Genomic DNA, 25,362 nt, shown 5'->3' with positions numbered 1-25,362 from the left:
ATTATTTATTAAAAAAAAATGCCAACTAAGTTTCATAAAATTCTGCCCACCCTTGGCTCACACACTGACCTGAGAATTTTGTATTTTCCTTTCAGCTGGCTAAAGTGATTGCAGGCACCATTGATGTGACAACTGGAGAAGTCCTGTCTGTCTTTCAGGCAGTTTTAAGAGGACTTATTGACTATGACACAGGAATCAGGTTGCTTGAGACACAGCTGATGATTTCTGGTCTGATTTCACCAGAATTAAGAAAATGTTTTGACCTTCAAGATGCCGAAAGTCATGGCCTTATTGATGAACAAGTTTTATGCCAACTCAAAGAACTAAATCAAGCAAAGGAGATCATTTCCACCATGTCATCTACCACAATTCCAGTGCTGGACGCTTTGGCTCAAGGCATGATATCAGAATCTATGGCCATCAGAGTGCTTGAGATACTACTTTCCACTGGCTTTCTAGTTATTCCAGCCACCGGAGTACAGCTGACCCTACAGAAGGCTTTCCAACAGAACTTGGTTTCTTCAGCGTTATTTTCTAAAGTCCTGGAGAGGCAAAATATGTGTAAGGATCTTATTGACCCCTGCACCACTGAGAAGGTGTCTTTAGTAGATATTATACAGAGAAGTATTTTACAGGAAAACACTGGGATGCGGCTTCTACCTGTGAGACCACAAGAAGGAGGTAGAATAACATTAAAATGTGGAAGAAACATAAGCATTTTAAGGGCGGCCCATGAAGGTCTCATAGACCGGGAAACCATGTTTAGGTTATTAGGCGCACAGCTGCTTTCTGGAGGTCTGATCAATTGCAATTCTGGTCAGAGAATGACTGTTGAAGAAGCTTTGATGGAAGGGGTGATTGACAGAGACACGGCTAACAGTATTCTCACATATCAGGTTCAAACAGGTGGAATCATCCACTCAAATCCTGCTAAACGTTTAACCGTGGATGAAGCAGTCCAGTGTGATCTCATAACTTCGAGCAGTGCTCTTTTGGTACTAGAGGCTCAGCGAGGCTATGTGGGACTCATCTGGCCTCACTCTGGTGAAATATTTCCTACATCTTCTTCCTTGCAGCAAGAATTGATTACAAATGAATTGGCATACAAAATCCTGAATGGCAGGCAGAAAATAGCTGCTCTTTATATTCCAGAAACTTCTCAAGTCATTGGTTTGGATGTTGCTAAGCAGCTGGGAATTATAGATAATAACACGGCATCGATTTTAAAAAGTATAATACTGCCTGATAAAATGCCAGATTTGGGAGATTTAGAAGCTTGTAAAAATGCCAGAAGATGGCTCTCTTTTTGTAAATTCCAACCATCCACAGTCCATGATTACAGGCAAGAAGAGGATGTTTTTGATGGAGAAGAGCCAGTGGCAACTCAGAGCTCGGAACAAACTAAAAAATTATTCCTGTCTTATTTGATGATAAATAGCTATATGGATGCAAACACAGGGCAGAGGCTTTTGTTATACGATGGAGACTTGAATGAAGCTGTTGGTATGCTACTGGAAGGCTCTAGTGCCGAGTTTGAGGACACACCCGTAAAAGAATGTCTTGATGTCTTAGGACTCCCTGGTGTATTTCTGAATAATGCTCCAAGTAGAGGAAGGGATAACAGTGTAGCTTCACTGACTAGTTTTGATAAATGTTATTGCAGAGAACCTAAGTGTAAAGAAATCCCTGAGGAGAGAAAGAATGCCGTAGATGAAGAGTTTAATGAAATGGGAAATAACATTACCAGTAGTGAGTTTCATCAGTCAGAAAACCTGGCAAATGTAATAGCAACTGATCATAAAGTTAAGAATTCATCCAGTGTGCGTGTTCCCAATTCTGTATCGTGTTTAACACAGCCTGGACTTGTACCAGTTAGCATGCTTAGACAAGACTCTGAAAACAAAAACTGTGAAAATCAAAGTCAAGTTGGAATAAATGAAGATGCAGATGAATGTAGTCATTCTAAACATACTCAAAACTTTGCAAGTGACTCGATAAGAAATCCCATTATGAAATCAAAAACTAGTAGAACCAGTGATTTGAATGAAAAAGAGAATGAAGATAATATAAGCAGGGATTTGACAACCTTTGACTATTCTCCCAGGCTGAGTGCCTTGCTAAGTCATGATAAACTGAGGAATGATCAGGAAAGTCTTAATGATTTACATACCACAGAGAGCCATGGAAACAAATGTAAAGACTCTACTTTGTCATTCAGTGACCAAACCATGTTATCGGGTCAAAGAATGGGAGAAAAGTTTCAAGACCAGTTTCTGGGAATCGCAGCTATCAATATCAGTTTACAGGGAGAACACTGTCAACAAAATCCTTTAAATATAGGTAACAGTGATCCTCAGGTACCATCTCACAATGATCAATATAATTCAGATATTTATGGTGAGGATGAAGAACCGCACGCTGCTTCTCAGCAGAAACCTGAAGATGGGAAAAATGAGTCCCAAGTGGAAGAGTACTCCTGTGCCACAACTCCACAGGGTGACACTGATAATGCCAACCCATCTCGTATCTGTGGTACATCGCTGCTTGAAGAAACTATCTGCGCCGGTGACTATGAGACGTCACTGCTGGATGATCAGCACAGTGTGACAGAAACAGACACAGATAGTGATGATGATTTTTATGATACCCCCTTGTTTGAAGACGACGACCATGATTCTCTGCTTCTTGAAGGTGATGATTGTGATTGTCTACAGCCTGAGGACTATGCCACACTGCAAGAGGAAAATGATGGGGCTGCTCCTCCTGGTGATGTTTTTTATGATGTTTCAAAAGAGATTGAAAATTCTGTGGTGACCCAGGGAGCACTGGTTGATAGCTTAAGTGTGAGGGAGGACACACGGTCTCCTCAGGGTTTTCTCACAGGTACTGAGAAAGCTGAATTCGATTCTGGTGAAAGAGTACGCTCAAATTCAGCTGACTCAGACAAGGACAATGGACAGTTGCTGGAAACTGTATCAGAAAGTGAAAGTGCAAATAACCTTGAAGGTGATGAGTGTGACTCATTGGCTGATTATGAAATTGTAGAGGGAAAAGAGAGCTTCAGTGCTTCTCTAACATTTGATGACACTGGGTGTTGGAGAAGGAGACAAAAAGAACATATAGCTGAACAAGAATTTAAATCTGATACTGAGCATTTAGATTCTGTGCAAAGTGAAGAAAGTTATGGGTATTATGTATGTGACAGTAATGATCAGGATGATGATGACGATTCTGATGATGATGATGGTGACAGTGAAGAAGGAGTAGAAGGTGAAAATGAAAAGCCCCCATACCAAGATGAGGGTATGAATAGCCAGCTGCTTGCCACCACAGTAAGTGAAAAGGAAAACGGTCGTGAAAATCAAAGTGTTACTAAAGTAATTATCCCGGATAAAGCGCACAACTACAGTTGTTCAGAAAAACAGCAAAGTGTAAATGTTTTACAACTAGAATCAACTAGTAAAAATAGCTTAGTTACTGAAAGAATCAACCTTCCAGAATATACACCCGAGGCTGTTGGAAAAAGCAAAGAAGACCTGTTGAATCATGACATGGCTCTTAAGGATATATTGCTGACTATCACTAAAGACACTGAATCAGAAAACACCTCTGGCTCTGTAGGTGTTTTAAATAATACTAATGCCTGTTCGACTTCTGAAGTAGATAAGGATCCCATGAATGTAAAGTTTCAGTTGATTCAAGAGCCAGAGTCTACTGACCCTGTGAAAGGTGGAGATCAGTATTTTGAGAATGTGACAGTTCAAGACTCCTCTCCTTTTGATAAAATCATTTGTCCTGAGCCTGATTTAACAGGAAAACCTGCCGAGGAAAGCCATTTGTCATCCATAGCCTGTGTAAGTGCCAAAGATCATCAAGTACCTGAAAGAGGCCTAGTTAAAAAGAATGGTGACGAAAATGGTATACTAATAGAAGATGAAACATATGTTCATAAAATGTGCTCAGGTAAAGGAGATGTGCTTAGAGAAGGGCTAGAAGAAGAGAGTAGGTCTCTCAGACCTCTGCCTGGTGAAAGTACAAGGAAGAATCTTGATTTAGTGAATGATCAATTTCCATTTCCACCAGTCACAGATAGTGAAGAACATAATGTGAAAGGAAGCCTGAAAAAAACAACTGTAACTCTTGCAGATGAACCACAGAATCTACAAACAGTGGTCAGCAAAAGTCCTGTTCAGTTTGAGAATCTTGAAGAGAGATTTGAATCCTCAGTTTCCAAAGTGATCAGTGATGACATTCTTTCAGACATTCCATTGTCTGAAGGGAATACAGATACTGAGAAAGATTCATTCACTGATGGACCTGACAAAGAATCTGACCTGTTCACGTATTTAAAACATTGTGCCAAAGATGTAAAAGCAAAAGATGTATTGAAACCAAATGGAGATATACCAAGCTGTGTTCTAATGGCTTCCCCTGCTGTGAAAGAAGACATACAGTTCGGAATAAATAATGCAAAAGAGAAGACAGCTCTTACCCAGGAAGTCTCACCTCTAAATGAGACGGCCCAACAGAATGATCTTTGTAGTAACAAAAGTACCTCAGAAGGGGGAACAAAAGTTGGTCACTTCACACCAGAAAGGAATGAAAGCACACTTTCAATCTTTCCTCTTAAAAACCTGGAAGACTTTGGGGAAAATACTGATTTTGTGTCACCAGAACTCTGCACAAATGTGATAAGAAATTATAACTCCAGTAACCTTTTAAGCACGGACTACTTATTTTCAGAAATTCACGGTAAGATGGAAGCAATTGAGCAACAGCAGCAAAAAGAACAAGCTTTGTCTCTAGGACTCCAAGAAAAGGAGGTTCACATTCCTGAGTCATCTCAAGTATTTGTTGAGGATGTAGAAAGTAGATTGGAAGAAGGTCCTATGAATCCTCAAGAAGTTGGAGAATCTCCAGTCTGTTCAGACACTGAAATTTTAATTCAAAGCTTAATTAAAAGGGTAAACACATTACAGTTGGCAAAAGAAGCATCTAGTGTGCCCAGTGATTCTAAAATTGGTGACTGTTCTAGAGTTTCCCCCATGAATAACTCACCAGAACTAAAAGCAGAGAGTAGAGATGATCCATTCTGTATTGCCAATCTTAAGTCTGAGTTTCTCCTTAATATACTTAAGCAGAATGAGTATAGCCAGAAAATTACTGGAGCATTTGAATTGATGAAAGAATTAACCCAGATGGAGTATGAGCTCGAGAAAAGAGGTATTACATCCAAAGTACTTCCATTGCAACTTGAAAATATTTTCTATAAGCTGCTCGCTGACACATATTCAGAGAAAGTAGAACAGGTCAGAGACCTGAATCAAAAATCATCCACTGCTTCTGAGGTTGTGGATGAAAAGTCACACATTCTTGATGATCTTAAAGGTGAAGAAGGAAACCACTGTTCCTGTAATTTACAAAACCTAAAAGATACAGGACTTGAAAACCCGACTGCGTGTGCATCGGCATTGCCGAGCGATGAGAAGCTGGGGGAGCTATGCAATGATATCCCAGAACATCTGGAAAGTATTTCAGGGTCAAAACGAGTGACTTCAGGAGATAGCTCAATGGAACAAGTAAGTTGATATTACATTTCAAATGGCAGTAGCTGCATGAAGCATTTGGGAATAATCCCATTTATTTTATTTGCTTTGAAAAACTATGTAAAGGCTATTGATTTAACATGTCCAAATTTGTGTTTAGTTTTCCAGTGAGTTACAGCAGTGTTTACAGCACACATCAAAAATGCACGAGTATTTGGCTTTACTTCAAGATATGAAGCCCCCGTTAGACAACCAGGAGTCTCTGGATAATAATCTGGAAACATTGAGGAACCAACTTAAACAGTTAGAGGTGAGAACTGTCTGCTGCCTATTATGAATGGTAGTCAGCTGGTGTTAATTTGGAAAAAATAAGCATTGTGCTTATTTTATTTATTATATTCTAAATATGTAATATGCTACATATGCTATTACATATGTGCTATTACATATAAAATAATAGTTATATTTGTGTTTCTCACTGAATAGTTCTGGGATATATATTTTTTGCAGACATTTGAATTGGGATTGGCTCCAATTGCTGTTATTTTAAGAAAAGACATGAAGTTGGCAGAAGAGTTTTTAAACTCCCTTCCCAGTGACTTCCCCAGAGAACAGCTTGAGGAATTGAGTCTAGGCCACCAAAGTTTGCGGACTGCTTTCTCTTCCCTCAGCAGTGTGTCTTCAGAAAGGATGAAATGCGTCACGCGCGCGATTGACTCTGAAATGGTAGGCATTGAAACTGTTCACGCTGAGTCAGATTTTGAGTCTTGAAGAGAATTTTGATTGTTTGAAAATTTAGTCATAAGATGAAGTCTTTTATTTTCATACTATTAGCCCTTGAAACAGAACCATTTTTTGTAGGAATTCAAAATTTGGGGATTGACAGAAATGAACACGCAATTTTATTTTCTAGTCTAAACTAGCAGTTTCCCATGAAGAGTTTCTGCAGAAACTTGAGTTGTTCTCACATTGGATATCAGAGAAGAGCAAATCTGTGAAGGATATTGAGATTGTGAATGTTCAAGATACTGAACATGTGAAGAAAAGTTTGGAACTTCTCAAGGCAAGTATCAAAATAAATGAGATGAAGTTCACTGAAAAACCTCCAGATTAAAAAAAATTCTTTTAATGTTTATTTTTGAGAGAGAGAGAGAGAGAGAGAGCGAGCATGAGCAGGGGAGGGGCAGAGAGAGAGGGAGACACAGAATCTGAAGCAGGCTCCAGGCTCTGAACTGTCAGCACAGAGCCCCACTTGAGCTCACAAACTGTGAGATCATGACCTGATCCGAGGTCAGATGTTCAACCAACTGAGCCACCCAGGCACCCCCACTTTGTAAAAAAAATTTTTTTTTCTAAAAACTTCTGGATTTAAGATAATAAATGTGTAGGGGCACCTGGGTGGCTCAGTCAGTTGAGCATCCAACTCTGGATTTTGACTCAGGTCATGATGTTACAGTTTGTGAGTTCGAGCCCTGTGTCGGCCTCTGCACTGACAGTGTGGAGCCTGCTTGGGATTCTCTCTCTCCCTCTCTCTGCTCCTCCTTCCCCCACCACTCAAAATAAGTAAATAAACATTAAAAAACTTAAAAAATAAATAACAAATGTGTAGAACAAAACATGACTGCTAAATCTAAAATGATTATTTCCTTTCTTTGTCTCTAGAAGATGTTTGTGTCACACACGTTTATGGTTATAGACACAACTGTAAAATAATCACAACTTTGTGGATGTCTTTCTGATGCTGTTCCAACTGCCTTACCACTCTCTTATCACCACTTACATCTTGAAATTTGTATTTATTTATTAGTCACATAAATATATAATAGTTAAATTATTCTTATAAATGCATCATATTCAAGTAGTATTTATGTACTGGTCACTTTTGTCATGGCTTTTTTTCTCCCCAAGTTCTTAATTTGAATGGCATCCCTCATGAATGATGCTTAGGCTCCTGGCCGGTGAGTCAGAAAACTGAAATTCTAACTCATTGAATTTATGTTTCAAATTCCCCATTGGCTTTTTTATGAGCAACATAAATACATGGATATTGTAAATATTAGCAAATAATATTTTAATGTTGATTTCCCCCTTTAATGTGCCATGTATATGTAAGTTGGGTCTTTGTTTTTTGTTGAGTTACATTTTAAATGTAATGTGGCAGGCAAGATTAAAATGTTCTTACAGGTGTTGTCTTTCCATATAATATTAATTACCATAGTACTGAAATAATTTTATCATTGCTGTCTGTTACTAGGTGATGAATAGATTTTTGACTAAACAAATCATGAAAAATGTCAATAAAACCTTCAGTCCATGATATAAGAAACGTATTTAAAAAATATTATTGCTGTAAACTTTATATTATGGCTTAGCTCCCTTTTGTACCTTGTACTGTTTTGTTCACAGAATGTGTTAAAAGACCTTGGACCTACCAAAGTGCAGCTGGAGACCACAGCTTTTGATGTACAGTTCTTCATTTCGGAATATGCACAAGACCTGTCTCCCAACCAAAGCAAACAACTGCTGAGGCTGTTAAATACAACTCAGAAGTGTTTTCTTGATGTACAGGAATCAGTAACTACCCAGGTGGAACGTTTAGAGACTCAGTTACAGCTAGAACAAGATCTTGATGATCAGAAGGTTTGCCTTTCTTTGTCGAGTTGGCATTCTTTGTTTTTAGTTCTTCCGTGCGAAACCTGTAATGAGGATACCTAAGGATCATGGTGTAATATGCAAGATTTTCTGGAAAGGCAGTTAATGGAGAGGGTTAATGTAGAGATCCTGGAGTATACAACAATATTGTTTTCCATAATAATGCTATAGTTAATTTTGATTTTTTGTGACTCCTTGAAACTACTGTTTTCAAGTGGGAGTCTTGATTTTTTTTTTTTCCGTGTAGTAGGAAATATGGAAGTACTCAGAAATTTCGATAAATTGATGAACATATGGATAAAGAAGGTTACGGTGTCTTCTTCCTCTGGGAGGCAGTATGGCACAGCAGTGCAAAGTGTGGGCTGTGGAGCCAGACTGCTTAGTGCGTCCCAGCTGCACCCAGACGGGTGTGATCTAGGGCAAGCCGCTCAACCACCATTTTCTCAGTGATAAACTGGAAATAATCACTGTGCTTACCTGGGTAGGATTGTGAGCATCGATAAAAGAATGAATATAAAATACTTAGTGCTTGCCTGGTATGTGTTAGGCTCCTAGGAAACATGATCAGTGGCTATCAGATGAATAACTAGTGTATGAGTAATAGGAAAGTGAAAAATGCAAGTATTAGTATTGACTTACTAAATTCATCTCTTAGTTTAGTGAATTATATTAGAATACTACATCTAATAACAATAATGAGCAAATGGGTGGGAATGGAATTAGGCGTAGTGGTTAAGTAAAAATATTGCATGCAAATGCTTTTATTATTTCTTGAAGCGCCTAGGTTTTGTCTCTAGCATGATAACCTATATACACATATTAAGTATGTTCACAGACAAATCACAACTAACTTCTGTTTTGATATCCTTTTGCAGAATTAATTGTGTGTATCGCAGGTTTCAAGAGCTTAAGAAAATGGAATGTTTCTTCCTGTCGGTCAGAGGTTCCATCTCTTACACATATGCATGGCCAGTATTCTGCTGAGCAGTTTCATCCACACATCTCCTCCTTTGTATATGGGACATGCTTTCGTTTTCTGTGTCACCTTGCTCAATTTGTTACCCCACTGCTATCATGTTTACAGCATACTCAGAAAATCTTGCAAGATATGTTCTGATTTTTCTATTAGAACTTGCAAAGTGTGTTCTAATTAGGAGTAATCACAATAGTTCACGTGCACACATTTAAGATGCTTTGATTTTGCCCCGCTTTAGATCATGGCAGAGCGTCAGCAGGAGTACAAAGAGAAACTCCAAGGGATATGTGATCTCCTCACCCAAACTGAAAACCGCCTGATCGGTCACCAAGAAGCCTTTGTGATTGGAGATGGAACGGTCGAGTTGAAGGAGTACCAGTCCAAGCAGGAGGTAAAATTTGGTTTTGCATCAGCAGGTCTATGTTGCTGTTAAGTTTGATTGCTATTATTACCAAATCGTTTTAGCTTTTCTGAGCCAAGACATACTTAGATGGCTCCAGGCTTGAGCTTTAAACTTTATACTAAGAGTTACATTTCCATTTCAAGAAAGCCAAGTAATTTTCTTGACTGGTTTTGGTGAGATACTCAGGGAAGGAGATACAAAAGGAGGTTGCTAATGGAAATACCTTGTGTGAGGAGTTAAAACTTGGATCTATTTAAGCCCAGCTCATTCACTTGCACATCAGGTGAAATAGCCATTTATTTGGGCTCGTTCTCTTTCTTAACGCCTTCTTATTCCTTTCCTCTTTCTCTACAATTTGTTCCTTTTCAGTGAACAAACAGTGATGGCATGTAAAGATATAATTTATATTGGTATCAGGAGAAAGAACACTCTCATTGTAACTAGTTAGCTCTTGGTTCAAATCCCAGACTCTTCCACACTGTTAGCTTTATAACCAAATCTGTTCGAGCCTCAGTTTCTTCATCGGTCACACTTCATTGATTTTAAGAGTTAAGTAAATACTGTGTGTTAATTAAGTGACTAGCACAGTTAATGTCACATAGTATTGGCTTAATAACTAGTATCTCTTTCAGTTCAAATGCTTCTGTTTTTGCAAGTTTTATTTATTTATTTTGAAAGAGAGAGAGAGCATGAGCAGGGAAGGGGCACAGAGAGGGAGAGAGAATCCCAAGCAGGCTCCATTCTGTCAGTGTGGAGCCTGATATAGGGCTTGAACTCTCAACCCATGAGATCATGATCAAATACTTCTTAGAATAATTTGATGAGGCTGAAATTAAAAATATGAAAAAATAATATGAAAGTTCAAACGGTGTAATATGAAGAACGAAAATGCAAAGTAAAGGAGGAAGAGAAGAATAAAAATTCCATAAAGAAATCTAGACTGAGAGGAGCTGTAACAGCTGGGGCAAAGAAGCAAACATTGCATTTTAGAGAGCTTTGGGGTTTAGAACTTAATGTTAGTTCACTGGGAGAACTACTTTGTTTTTATCCTGAGTAGAGATATATATTAAAATAAATGTAGGGGCACCTGGGTGGCTCAGTCGTCTGACTCTTGATTTTGGCTCAGGTCATGCTCTCATGGTTCGTGAGTTCGAGCCCCACGTTGGGCTCAGTGCTGACAGTGTGGAGCCTGCTTGGGATTCTCTCTATTCCTCTCTCTCTGCTCCTCCCTGGCTCAGGCATGCACGTGTGCGGGCACTCCCTCTCTTACTCACTGAAAAATAAATAAACTTAAAAAAATGTTTAGAAATTGAATAAATAATATTACCATGTATTTAAAAGCTCTTATAAATGTGCTCACATGATGTAAGAATACCTGGTGTGTGCAAATTTGTATAGATTATATTATTAAATTCATTATTTTCAGTGTTTTATAAACCATATCCCTTTGTGAAATATGAAAATCTGACACCTTTCTTTAATGCTGTTTGAGATTTCGAATTATGTTAAATATTGTGATTTAAGTAACCAGCTCAAATCGACTATATTTTGTCAAACTCTGTATGCTAGATTCTCCTTGCTCACACCCTCTTTTGGAATTACAACTCTGGAAGAATTAAATAGGTAATCATTTAATAAGATTTTTTTTTGTTTTGTGTTATAAGGAATTACAGAAAGATATGCAAGGAAGTGCACAGGCTTTGGCAGAAATAGTGAAAAATACAGAGAACTTCTTGAAAGAGAATGGTGAAAAGCTGTCACAAGAAGATAAGGCTTTGATTGAGCAGAAACTTAATGAAGCCAAGTTAAAGTGTGAACAGCTTAATCTAAAGGCAGAACAGTCAAAAAAGGAGCTGGATAAAGTTGTGACAACAGCAATCAAAGAAGAAACTGAAAAGGTCTTTATTCAAATATATGGTACACTGTTGCTTTGTTGAAAACGATTAGTGTAACAGCCACTTGAATTTTTAAGTGTTCCCAGGCAGCAGTAAGCAATGCTGAGCACCAGAGACTAGAATTCTGGGTTTCCAGTTATGTAATTGACCAAATACTACAGAAGCTTAAAGAATTGGCTTTGTTTAACTTTAAAAAAAAAAAAAATTTAAGTGGGATTCTAAGACTTTCTACTTGGGAAATACATGAGGACTTATCAATTGTAGTTAAAATTTTTAAGGACAGTGGAAACTTCCAAGTAATTGGAAGTAATTGCCTGTTGCTCTAAGGTTTAATTTCACTGCATTCAGTTTTCAGTGTGTGTCAGCTTTTAGTATACCCACTCTAAAGGTAAATGATCTTAAAACTAGTGCCTCAGCCTGCATTCAGAATACCTACTGTGAACTTTCTCTGCCCAGGTTGCAGCTGTGAAGCAGCTGGAAGAGAGCAAAACCAAAATAGAAAACCTTTTAGACTGGCTGTCAAATGTGGACAAAGATTCAGAAAGGGCAGGGATGAGACAGAGACAGGTAATTGAACAGAACGGGACTCATTTTCAAGAAGGTGATGGCAAGTCAGCGATTGGAGAAGAGGATGAAGTTAATGGTAACTTGTTGGAAACTGATGTTGATGGACAAGTTGGAACCACTGAGGAGAATCTGAACCAGCAATACCAGAAAGTTAAGGTTGGTTATTTTAAACATAGAGATATTGTCAAATTCTGTTTTTCAGGTCAGTTAAAGAGAGGAGCACCTGAGTTATCTTTCAAAGCCTTAATGACCAGGGCATCTGGGTGGTTCAGTCAGTTAAGCATCTGACTTTTTTTTTTGTTTTGTTTTAATGTTTATTTATTCTTGACAGAGACAGAGCATGAGTGGGGGAGGGGCTGAGAGAGAGGGAGACACAGAATCTGAAGCAGGCTCCAGGCTCCCAGCTGTCAGCACAGAGCCCGACGCAGGGCTTGAATCCACGAAGCACGACATCATGACCTGAGCCGAAGTTGGATGCTCAACCCACTGAGCCAAGGCGCCCCAAGCGTCCGACTCTTGATTTCAGCTCAGGGCATGATCTCAGTTAGTGAGATCAAGCCCCACATCGGGCTCTGCACTGACAGCGTGGAGCCTGCTTAGGATTCTCTCCCCCTCTCTTTCTGCCCCTCCCACTACCCTGCTCTCATGTTCATTCTCTCTCTCAAAATAAATAAACATTAAAAAAAACTTAATGACCATTAAGAGTAAAGTCCCATTTTCTAGGTTCATCATGTCAAATGTAAGTTACTGTGAGAATTCTAAGTAACTCAAAAACAATGAGAAATCATTAGCTATGGCATTCTTCTAAGTGAAGCGACTTCTAAGGAATTGATAGAAGTAATAATAAGCTGATACTTATAGAGCAGTTATGGTGGGCCAAGTACTCTTCTTAGCTCTTTCCATCTCAACACATTTAGTCCACCCAGCTCCCTCTGAGGCTACATCCTACTCGTGATTCACAGGTAGAGAGACTGTAACTTTACAGAAGAAGTCACTTGCCCAAGTTTATATATCTAGTGAGGGCTGGAGTTTGGATTTAAAACTAGGCCATGAGCTCAGTTGCTGTGCTAAGTTCTACTCCATATTTGCAGACCAGCTCGCTGTGCACTCTTGAGCTCTCTCACGTTCTCCCTGAGCCTTGGCTCATCTCTATAGTCAAGGGCATTGCTGAGAAGAGGAATGAAAAGCCTTTTAAAAATTTGTGGTGTGAGTGTGAATTGAAGTGAACAGTAATGCTACCACAGGACCAAAGGCAACTTTGGAAAAACCTTTTTCACAGCGTCACACAATTGATCATTTTATTTCTGCATTTGGGTTTTGTAGTCAGATGACTGGACTTTGAGGCACTTTTGCAGTTTTGTGTGTTTTCCTCTATGTCCTTGTCTCTTGTAGTCTTTGGAATAGAATGCTGTCCGGGAGGTTTTTATATTACAGGAAATCTAAGTTAAACCAGAAGAAAAGTGGAAGTATTTATTATATTTATGGTTTCTGGGGGCTCTTACAGAACCTTGCTATAATTATTTCTTAAAATGAAAAACTTAATGAATTCCTTTAGGAATGCCTTATGAGTCCATTACATAACAGTCAGGAAAGGTTAGTAACTTGACACAAGGAGTGAAAAATACGGGTGGGTGGATTGAGACATAAAGATGTTTCACTGCGTGAGGTTTGCCTTCTGATCTTTTTGCTTCTAAGAATATGGACTCTGAAAGTGCTGTAGGAATTCCTGATGTCCTGGCAGAGTGGAGAGATAGCCCCAGTGCCTGTTTCTAGCTCTTTCTAGTTTGTGCCACGTGTCGTCAGCCATGGTATTTCTTCCTTCAGCCCGAGTTGCCTCACCTTAAAAGGAAGGGGATGGATCAGAAATTTCTAAGGTGTTCTGTATGTCTAACTTACTATGTTCAGAAGACCCACTGGAGAATAGTATGTGGTTCCATTTCAAATGCCAAAGACACAGTCTGTGGGAGAAATGTTCTTCAGACACAAATATTTATCTTGTGCCCACAGTGTGGCAGGCGTTGTTACGGATAGTGAGAATACAAGTAGTTCGCTGCTGACTAGTGTGGGATCAGACTTGAAAGTGAACAGTTGCCCTACAGCGGTGCTTCTTGGTCCTGTCTACTTCACAGCATATAGTTATTCTTATTTAGCCCTTGTTGCCAACACTGCTCTAGGTGCTTGGGATTCCCCAGTGAGCAAATGAAATTCCCTGTCATGGTGTTTGCATACTGGGAGAGTGAGGATGATAGGTCAGACAACAAATACCTAAATGTTATGCAATATGGGATGTTAGAAAGTGGTGAGGTTTTGCTGAGTTGGGTACAGGTGGGTGAGCGTGGGGTTGGGAGCCACTCTTCAGCATTAAATAGGATCATCTGAGTAGGCTGCATGAGAGGATGAGATCTGTGTGAAGACATAGAGAGGACATATCAGAGGGGAAGGGGGTTGCGAGGCAGATACCTGCGGGAAGAACCATTTGGTGAGAACAGCCAGAGGAAAAGGTCCTAACATGCCTAACAAGGTGAGGGAAGAGGTAGGATTTGAGAGACTGGCGTGCCTCAAGTAGGGTGGGAGACAGCCAAGCAGTAAAAGAGCTTGGCGTTAATGTTACCAGGCCCTTTGACTCCCTGTAAACCATTATGAGAAATGTGGAAAATGACCCAAAAGGATTCTTCTCCTTTTTGCCACATTTATATGGCATATTGCGGGGAATGGAAGAAGCTGCTATGGCTGGAGAGAAAGGGACTCCAGTGTATTTTAACCCCTGGTACGTGCCAGGCTCATCAGCAGGTATTCCACATGTGTGACCTCATGTACTCCTTTCAGCAAACCCATGACGTGCAGGGGTAATTGTCTCCATTCTCCCCATGCAGGAAGCTGAGGGCCAGAGAAGCAAGGTAGCTCCAGCATTCTCGTTGATCTCATTGGGCTCCTCTGAATGTGTATTGTTCTCGCTTAATTGTTGTCCTGGGATTTTTATAGCTTTAAAAGGAACAAATTCTCTTTTTCCTATGTATGTGTCTTTTCAGGATCATTTCTTAATTAAAATATTGTATTTATCTGCTCAGTGATTAGCTGAAGACATTAGCAGTCCCTTTAAGGTGATTGTGAGGAAGCAGTGAGTAAATTGAGATCATACTGTAGATGTTTGTTTTAGACGTGGAAGAGAAATTCATTACATTTTTTCCAAACTTCTCAAAAACAGTACTTGTCCTATGTGATCATCTAAGTACTTTCTAGAGAAGATTGGGAAACCTCCTCAGAAGTAAGGTTAGGGTGGTCAGAGCATGCTCTTCTGAAATGCACCAGTACACGGGACACACTGTGTACCTTGACAAGGTTAATGAGAAGCAAGTCTGTCAGTCCTGGGTTCCTGACACCTCAGTGTCACCCCATCGCCGCTCTGACCTTACGGCTGATTTGTTTTCACGCAGGCCCAACATGAGAAGATCGTCTCTCAGCACCAAGCAGTCCTCATGGCCACTCAGTCTGCACAAGCCTTGCTTGAGAAACAGGGTCACTATCTCTCTCCTGAGGAAAAAGAGAAACTGCAGAAAAACATGAAGGAACTGAAAACACATTATGAGACCGCACTGGCCGAGTCGGAGAAGAAAATGAAATTAACGCATTCTCTGCAGGAAGAATTAGAAAAGTTCGATGCAGATTATAGCGAGTTTGAACACTGGCTGCAGCAGTCAGAACAAGAACTGGAAAACCTGGAAGCAGGTGCTGACGACCTCAGTGGTTTAATGACCAAACTGAAACGGCAGAAGAGTTTCTCAGAAGACGTCATTTCTCACAAAGGGGACTTGAGGTACATCACAATTTCTGGAAACAGAGTGTTAGAAGCGGCCAAATCTTGCAGCAGGAGAAGCGGCAGTAGCAAGGCTGACCAGAACAATATCGATACTTCTGCAACCCACAGAGAAGTCCAGAGCAAATTGGATCATGCTACCGATCGCTTCAGGTCTCTCTACTCGAAGGTAATTTCATTTTTAAGGGAAGATCAGACTATGACTAGAGTTTTCACGCTGTCCCTCTTAACTTTTGTTTTGGAATTAGAGGCGAGAAATCTAAGAACTGAAGCAGAGGAAATAAGGTGGTTTCATCCTCATTCCGTCTTTCTTATGCATGTGCTTTACTTCCGCAAATGTGTTTAAAGGTTAGGAGCCTAAAGTTATACCTAGTTAGTGTTTTGAGATGCATTTTCCAGGCAGCCTGAACTCTAGAATGCCAGCATCCGATTTGACCACCAGGTGGCGTATATGTTTTGGTTCCGAGCCCAAAGCGTGGCTTGCTAATTTGCTTGCTAATTTGCATCTCTCAGGCTTGGGAGGTGACGTTTCATCTCAGATAATTCCCTTCACATATATGACTCTTGTTTGTTTTGCAGATATCTTTGATCAGTGCACTATTTTAATACTTAATGGCTAACAGACTGTTTCAGCTTCTTCTTGTGGACAAGCAGAAGAGTTCTGTTTAAAAACAAAACAATACGAAGAACATTTCCCTGTTTATAGTATAAGCTGAACACACTGGCCAAGTTGCACAGATGGTTTGAAGAGCATCATTGATTATTGGCCTTTGCTTCATTCTGATCTAGATTATTTGCCCTCCTTGTGCAACATCAGTCTTGTGTAACATATGAGTGATTTATTATAAGCACTTTGAAAACCTTTCCATCAAATACATGGCTGTACACATGGTGTTTAAAACTCCTTGGGAATGTGCCCTGGTAGATTAGCCTCCTCTGGTGATTGATTCCTAAATCCTTTGTTCCGGGGTAAGACCCGGATCTTGTAAATATGTTTTTGAATTGGTATAAATCTAGAACTACCTCTTTGTTTTTATTGTTACTCTTTGAAGATGCTTCTGCATGTAAAAGAGAAAATCTTAGTCCTGTAGGTTTCACTAACTTTGGCTGAAGTCTGGTGTTTTCCAGGTTGCATTACTCATAGGTCCTAAGGTTTTTAATACATGCGAAGATAGTGGGATTTTAATCCCCCATGCTTTTTTTCTTCTGATTTATTTATTTATTTATTTATTTATTTATTTATTTATTTATTTTTTAGTGCAATGTCCTCGGGAATAATCTTAAAGACTTGGTGGATAAATATCAACACTATGAAGATGCCTCATGTGGACTTCTTTCTGGGCTCCAAGCCTGTGAGGTCACAGCAAGCAAACACTTATCTGAACCTATTGCTGTGGACCCTAAAAATCTGCAAAGGCAATTAGAAGAGACCAAGGTAAGAGAGAGAGCAAGAAAGAAAGAAAAAAGTGAGAGATCAACCCTTCTGTCGTCTTACTGAAAGCCATCCGTCTCCCCACACTTGTGTGATGGTTTCACATAGGAAAGGGGAATAAAGTATGGGAAAAGTACTTGTCTTTCTAAAGGGAGGTGCAACTCTAATTCACCATCCAGTTCAGTTCTCTTTCTAATAAGATTGTTTTTTCCACTGTTGTTTAACTGTTGGATGTTGCTGTTATGGCTGACATCCCACTGCTCCCTCCTCCCTAAAGAAAAACCACTATTGCCCTGGCCGCTTACTTATCTTTACACTTCTTTATTTTGTTCATTGCAAGTAAGTTCCATGAAGGTAGGTGTGTTTTCCTCCGTTTTGCTCACTGCTACCTCCCCAGCACCTAGAAGAGTACGTGGCCCAAAGTGGGTACTCAGTAAATACTTGTTCAGGAATGAACAGGTGAAAAGGAAGAATGGATGTCACTGTGCCATCTGGGGTCTGAGGGCCAGGACTGGTGTTCCTATTGAGTATCCCTCTAATTCTTAGAGACATAAACTTCAGTTGTTACCTAGCACAGTTCTCAAAAAGTCTACCTGCTCTTCAAAAAATACAGGCTTGGTGTCAGACTGAATAATTGAAGTCTCGGAATACCCGCAATGGAAGAGTATCTTCAATTTAATGCGTATATTATTTATTTTTCAAAAAAAATTAAGTTTATTTATTTATTTTGAGAAAGAGAAAGAGTGCACAAACAAGGGAGGGCGAGAGAGAGAATCCCAAACAGGCTTCTTGCTGTCAGCACAGAGCCCAAAATGGGACTTGAACTCACGAACTGGGAGATCATGACCTGGGCTGACATCAAGAGCTGGAGGCTCAACCGACTGAGCACTTGTGCAACCGAAAGCCTATTTTAAAATCTTAATGTAGTGAGATAACTTTTGAAGTGTTTTACTCCTGTTCCATGTGACTGATAATTTTGAATTTGAAAGTTTCATTTCATAAATCTGTTCTGTCTTTTCTTTTAGCAGGTGGGTAGCAGTCACTTATTGCTGATGTAGCTAGAAAGTAAACACAGTATTGCCACTTAAACAACTACAGTTCAGAGTTTAGTTGCCTCTGTTAGTTACAGAATAAAAAAAATCATTATTATTGTGCTATTACAAGGAAAACAGGTACTGTAACGTTAGTTACTGCCTGAGACTGGCAGCTTCTGCCTGGAGGTCATACCAGAGTGAAATGTGGCAGGTTAAGGCCAAGGCAGAGAGATGGGGATGGGAAGCACGGGATGAAAGGAGGGAGGTGAGGTGCCCGGAGGAGAGGAGAGTGGAGGGTGCTGCTTCTGTCTTTACTCAGGGTCACATTAGGCACCCGGGAGAGGTCCAGTTCCAGGTCAGAATCCCTGCAGTGGTGCTGCCTCCCAGGGGTTGTTTCCTTCCTTTAGATGTGGATTATCAGTCCTGGACCTCTTTGCTTTTACCCTTTCTTTTTTTCTTTCCCACGAGCACTGGAACAAATCTGCCTTAATTAAGTTTTCAGGTCACACTTGATTACGTGTCAAAGGACAGTATGGCTCAGTGGGTTGAGCATCTGACTTCAACTTACATCATGATCTCACAGTTCATGAGGTCAAGTCCCACATCGGGCTCTGTGCTGACAGCTCAGAGCCTGGAGCCTGCAGCCTGCTTCGGATTCTGTGTCTCCCTCTTTCTGCCCCTCCCCTGCTCATGCTCTCTCAAAATGAAATAAAACATTAAAAAAAAGTTAGGTGCGTTTAGTATAGGAAAGTATATAAAATACAACACATTTCAAGTTAGGTCTCTATCAGGAAACTGATTACATACTATATGAAAGTAATTTTTTTATAACTGGAGCAAAAAGAGAAAGAAAAACCCCAAAGAGTGCTATGGCATTTAAGTTAAACAGATACATGGATTAATTCTAAAACAGGAAAACTTACTTGGTATGTGCTATGGAAGAAGATTCTTTCAGTCACAAGGCAGCCAAAGAAATAGTAAAGAGGAGAGCAATGTCTCAAAGGGGGATAAATTCTAATTAAGCCACAGCATAATTTAAAAAATTAAATGTGCAACTGAAGTTGTTCTTGGCATACGTTCATATTTTCCTCACAGATGATCTCAGCATGTAGCAAGGATAAATTTTTATGAGCGTTGGGTAGTCTCCATTTCTTTCATTTTTATTAACATGTAAAATTATTTTTCTTTAACAGTAATATAAACACATAAGACTACCACATTTTGTTTTGTCTACATTTGCAATGCTAACATATTCTATTGGGCAGATAATGTGATTTGGGGGTACCCAAGTCGGTTCATGTGAAATAATTCTCCCAATAGCACATTGTCATTATCATTATTATTCAAATGACTGTTAGCTGAGTTGTCTGCACTCTGATACCACTGAGCTGTAATGACCTCCTCAGGATCGGCTTCCAGGAAAATCCATGGACCAAACAAAATTTTTGTCCCATCTGAGGCACAGAAAGACAGGATTTGGGGACCAGCTGAGAGGCCTGGGTTTGGGAGCAGGTGTGGAGCTAGGTCATGCTGCCTGGCAGTCTCCACCCTGCAGCCTTGCCTTGATCTCAGGGATAGTGTCAAGTCAGGAATCTTCTATGAGTTGGTCAAGTGCCCTTTACAGATTTCACACTTCTCTGGTCCAGGCAAGGGGCCCAAGGTCATAATCTTTCAGTATTTCCGGTCATAGATGCTCTTTCATGTTTTAATGTCATTGAGATCCATTAAAAACTACATATGGTACCCTTTTGACTATTTTAATTTGCAGTTGTATTCTAAAGTAGTATTGTAAACCACTGCTATCACCAAGTTATAACCCAATACATGTTGGGAATTAAAAACTGTTGACTCTCTTAAACATAATTATGCAGAGAAAAGACGTGGGATGTTTTGAAAAGGAGAGGGGAAGAAAAAAAATGCTTCTTTTGTAATCCATTTCTAAGTTTTAGGATGTTTAGTAGGGCCATCTTTGGTATTGGATGTTTTTGTAGAACTTTGACATATATTTATTTGGTAGACATTTATGTGCTAGGCCCACTGTAAGATTTTGTGAAGACACAGATGTTGAAACCCTGATTCTCCCCTTGGAGAGCGCACATTCTAAAAAAATCTGTTTTTGGAGGTATCCATAACCTTATTCCATCTCTTAAATAAGCATGCAATGCAAGTAAGCTGTGTCTTAGATTTCAGTCTGGTTCTAGGTAAAGTTCCTGTCTTGAGGAATTTTTTATACCTTCTATAACTAAACATCTGGAAGAATTTTCTAGACAGACCCACTCTGACACAGATTCTTTGGCTTCTTGGGACAATGTTAGGATCTGGTATACAGATCACAAATCACATGTTGGCCACAGCTTAGTGGGCCTTTTGACATATATGTACTGCCCATATGTCATTTAAGTTTTCTTGAATATAAAAATTAGTGGAGGAAATAGTTGTGATTGGCTATAGGCATTTGCTTTAGTCTGAAATGAAGGCTGAAACAGAAGAGGATCTTTCTGGATCTTATACTTGATATTTTTATTTATTTTCATTCATTTACTTATTCTAGAAATGTTATATGCCAGACATTGTGTAGGCAGTGATAAAAGGAAGCTGAATGGAATGAATTCCTAGTTTTCAAGGAAGTTACAGTTTAAAAGAAGAGACAAACCCAGTAATATTCACAGGGCATTTATGGGAGAACCTGCAGGGAGTACTTAGAACTAGGGCTGACGAGAAAGGTAGGAGGGTTACCAGCTGACTATGAAAGGGTGAATAAGAGGCCAGGCTCAGGATAACAGGGAGGGGTAGGTTGCATGAGAAGGTTAGTATGTAGGGATGTTAAACATTGGGTCCAGCTTGAGCAAAGTAGCTGTGTTGTTGGACATTTCTGGAACAGGAGGTGGAAGATGATATTGAAGGTAGAATTAAGGAATAGATTTCATTGGACCTTTTAGAGTATACTCCAGTCTGTCTTTTTTATGAAGGCACTGGGAAGCTACTGAAAGATTTTAAAGAGAGGAGTGATCTAGTCAGTATATATTTTAGATAGAACACATTGGGGAGGCTATATCAGGGAAGACACTGGAGACAGCACAGTTAGGATGCTTTTTTGAGTTGAGTGAGAGATTATCCTGCAGTGATCCAGAAATACAGAACAGAGGTCTGATTAAAGAAAAAACAGAAACACCGTTAAGCAGGTAAAATTGTCAGGGCCTGGTGGTGGATTTGCATGTGGAAAGGAGGGTTGAGGGAGAGTCTAGGAGGAGCCTCAGAGTTACTGCTTGGATCACCTGATGCAACACCAGGAGAAGTGCAGGTGTAGGGGATGAGATGATGAGTTCAGATTTAGTGTTTTGAGTCTGTGGTGACTGTTTACACCCAGATGGAAATGATCAAGAGCCAGTTGGAAACCTGGGCCCACGGCCAGGGATGAGTTCATCTACAGTTGGACATAGGGGAATTTGAATTTGAAATCCGAATGTGAGACTGGAAGAGGACCTTGACTAGCTTCAGTGAAATGAAAGCCAAGCATGGGGCCCATGTGGACAGTGGCCCATTTGGACACAGCTACGTCAGAGGGGTTAGGAATGCTGGGCCAAACTTCTGGAAGACTTATCTGTGGTTCTTGCCTCTACTTCTCTCTTTGTCCTAGCTGTTGAGCTGCATCTGCTTAGAGAAATGGGGACTTCTCTTCAGATTCAAGGTTATAGTATCCTTTCTAAATCAGATGACATTAATAACATTTTCCACTTTCTGTCTTCCTGTAACCTTTGGGGACAGAATTGTTCCAGGCCGATTTCCATCTCCTTGATGATAGGTTTTTTGTGTTTGTTTTTTTCCCTTCTCATCACTTACATAGAACTCTCTGTGATTCCTTATGGCCTTCTTCTCCAGTGTTTTCCTGCTTTCTTCTCTAGCAGTCTCACCATGGGTCTTGACTTCTAGTGCTTTATGTCTAGTTCCAGCCTGTGTTCAGAGTCAACTCCCTTTCCAACTTCACTGTTTTTTTTTAATTCTTTTTTTAATGTTTATTTATTTTGAGAGAGTGTGCAAGTGGGGAAGGGGCAGAGAGATAGGAAGAATCCCAAGCAGGCTCTGCATCATCAGTGCAGAGCCTGATGGAAGGCTGGATCCCACAAACTGCAAGATCAAACTGCTTGATCCCACAAACTGCAAAAAATCAAGAGTCAGATGATTAACCGACTGAGCCACCCTGACACCCTTGGGATTTTTCCTATATGAGGGTCCTAAGAGTACTTTGAAGTCATAAATTCCCAGACTCTCCTTTGCTCCCACTTTCGCTTACGAATTCCATTAATTACCTAGGCCCAAAAACTCTGGATATTTCTCTTGTCTTTTCTCTCCTGCCCCCTCAAGCAGTGATGTCTGATAGAACATTCTGTGATGGTGGACATATTCTGTAATCTCTGCATTGTGGTAACCACTCCTCACCCTTGGCTACTTAGTGCTTGAAATGTGGCTGGTGCATCTGAGGAATTAAATTTTTAATTTTGTTTGATTTCAATTAATTTTAAATTTAAAAAGCCCCATGTAGTTAGTGGCTATCATATGACACAGCACAGTGTTAGATAACCAGTTATCAAGTGCTGTGGTCCCTCCCCTACTCCATCACCAGTTCTACCTTCCCAGTCCAGAACGCGGCCTCTCAACTGCTTAAGTTGCCCCTAACTGGTGTCTCTCCCTCATTTCTTACCCATTTAGTTTATCCCACACAGTGCTACAAATTTAGCCTTCTCTTAAGACAGCTCTGAGCATGTCAGTCCCTATTCAAAAGCCCTGAATAACTTTCCATTGCTGCAGGGTAAAATGTAAACTCCTTAGCAGACATTTGAAGCCTTCCCGGTCCTGGTACTGTTTATTCACCCATACACATTCTCTAACTGGTTGGGACCCTCCCCTTCTCCTAGGATGTTTCTGTCCCCATCTGTCCCTCTGCAGGGAGCTATTATCCCTCTCCACTCCTGCATGCCTCAATCTACGTTTTCTTCAGGACTTACCTCAGTCTCACCACCATGGAGGTGGATGTCAGTTCCCTTCCCAGTTATTCCTCTTCTCAGTTTCCAGTAGCACTTAACACTTTCTGACTGTAAGATCCCTGTGGGTGAGCTTTGTGTCTGGTTTGTTTGGGTTTTTTTTTTTTTTTTTTTTTTTTGGATCTTCACAAACATAGCAAGATATTTTGGATTTGTTAGATGTTAAGTAACTTTTGTTGAATAAACAGATATAAACATGATTTTGTATTGAAATGGAAATCCCTAATTGTTTCCTTACTTGGAGTCAGAGTCCCAAAGGTTTTTTGTCAGGTTGATTTTGTTGTTGTTTTCTGGTGGTTAGTGAGGGTATCCTCTGAAGTCTCAAAGTGGGGACCCAAGGGGATCTCAGGCTAGAGGTAGAGGGTTGCAAGATCGAGAATCAGGCCAAGTATCATGAACATATGCTCAAGGGTTAATTTCAAGACTGAATTTGTATTATCCTGACTGGTTGATATCTTTGCTAACACCACTTCATAACTGGCCTTACTCTAAGGACTCTGGAGTAAGTTTGTAATGATGAAGAGATTATTCTGTCCAATTTAACTTTATCTTACTGTAAGCAATTTTTTTATACTGGAAATATACTATTTAGTCCTACTGAGTATAACTGAGGCATTCAATCCTCCAGGCTCTGCAAGGGCAGATATCAAATCAGCAGGTGGCTGTAGAGAAACTGAAAAAAACGGCCGAAGTCCTTTTAGATGCCAGAGGATCTTTACTTCCAGCCAAGAATGATATCCAGAAAACACTGGGTGAGTATTGATTTCCTTGTTCACTTTCTCCCGGGTAAATCCTAAATGAAGATATTCTGATATGGAGAACACGTTCACTAGTGTATATTGTGTTGTTTATGGCCTTTCACTGTGAAATGGTGCTTCTCAATCTGGGAAGAGGCATGGCTTTTCTCGGCACGTATATTGGGAGTGGGGGTTGTATTCTTTGAGAGGAGTATTTTTAAAGTTTAGTTTTATTTTTAGAAAATGTAACAAAAACTCTATGTAATATTCACCACAGGAAGTAGAACTTCAGATTCTTTTGGTTGATGGCATTGGGCAGAGCTAGCCTCTAATCCTGTAGCCAAAAGAGACTCCCTGGAGGGGTCTGTCTTTGTTGAAAGCAGGAGCGTGGGGCTAAGAGATGTGCTTTAAACCAACATTTCCAGCTCTCCATTTTCTAGAAGCCTTTGAGGGGTCTCACAGGGTTCCAGTTGCCCCAGTTCTTTGGTGATACTAGAAACTTGTATCCAGTTGGTGCTTTTGTGCCCTCTCAGAGTCAAGATTTCTTAAGAAAAGAGCTATTGCATGTTATTCTTCGTATCCACTCATAATGTTTAGTTTATAGTAAATGCACAGTGGGGGTATCGATAAATGCTTGCTGTCTTACTGTATGTTTTGCTTTGACTTTGCTGCTTTTCATATTATTTAATGTGTGGTTTCAGGTTATTATATATTTCTACATGTGAAATAGAAAACTTAACGTTTTGTACGATAATTGGACCTGTGTTTTCACATCAAAGAAAGTGTGAATTAAAATCTGAGCAGAAATTTTAGATGAAGAGAAGGACGAAACTTTGCTTTTCTAAAACTGCTCTGTAGAAGGAAAACTTTTTTTTACATTCTTAAAGATGTCTAAACTTCTTTGATCATGCACCTCTATCAAATAATTTTCAGCATACACCCTCATATATGCATGTGTATTTATAAGTTATGTACACGTTACTGTCTTATCACATTACGTGTATTATAATTATAAAATACAAAAACGTAACATTTTAAAGTATAAGGTAAAAAATATGAACGGAAGGTCTAACATTTTGTTCCTATATGCCAGTGTACCATTTTGACATCCCACATTTGCAACCAACTGCTTTAAAGACTTGGGCACAGAGATTTGGAGAGGAAAGAAAGACTTTGTTATATGTGTTGCTGTTATTTGCAGAGGCATTTTGACATTTTTCCCACTGTTAATTGTACATAGACTCATTTTTATTAGCTTAAAACTCCA

At 39.8% G+C, this 25,362-nt stretch overlaps 1 protein-coding gene across 30 annotated transcripts in view; it reads left to right on the top strand.

The window, feature by feature from the left end:
* DST (dystonin) overlaps positions 1-25,362 on the top strand; it is a 495,699-nt gene that overhangs the window by 353,771 nt on the left and 116,566 nt on the right. For 23 of the 30 annotated variants that reach the window (XM_045498603.1, XM_045498594.1, XM_045498623.1 and 20 more), the window contains 11 exons: positions 96-5,579; positions 5,707-5,856; positions 6,057-6,272; positions 6,460-6,609; positions 7,953-8,186; positions 9,413-9,565; positions 11,242-11,475; positions 11,929-12,195; positions 15,474-16,022; positions 17,112-17,288; positions 23,987-24,110. In XM_045498603.1, coding sequence (XP_045354559.1) covers positions 96-5,579; positions 5,707-5,856; positions 6,057-6,272; positions 6,460-6,609; positions 7,953-8,186; positions 9,413-9,565; positions 11,242-11,475; positions 11,929-12,195; positions 15,474-16,022; positions 17,112-17,288; positions 23,987-24,110 — 7,738 coding nt within the window. The remainder of the gene's footprint in view (positions 1-95; positions 5,580-5,706; positions 5,857-6,056; positions 6,273-6,459; positions 6,610-7,952; positions 8,187-9,412; positions 9,566-11,241; positions 11,476-11,928; positions 12,196-15,473; positions 16,023-17,111; positions 17,289-23,986; positions 24,111-25,362) is intronic. The other 7 variants (XM_045498616.1, XM_045498614.1, XM_045498615.1 and 4 more) reach the window with 1 other exon arrangement.

The sequence above is a fragment of the Leopardus geoffroyi genome, chromosome B2 (genome assembly GCF_018350155.1).
Source record: "Leopardus geoffroyi isolate Oge1 chromosome B2, O.geoffroyi_Oge1_pat1.0, whole genome shotgun sequence".
NCBI classification, from domain to species: Eukaryota; Metazoa; Chordata; class Mammalia; order Carnivora; family Felidae; genus Leopardus; species Leopardus geoffroyi.
This window is presented reverse-complemented; position numbering and strand designations above follow the sequence as displayed.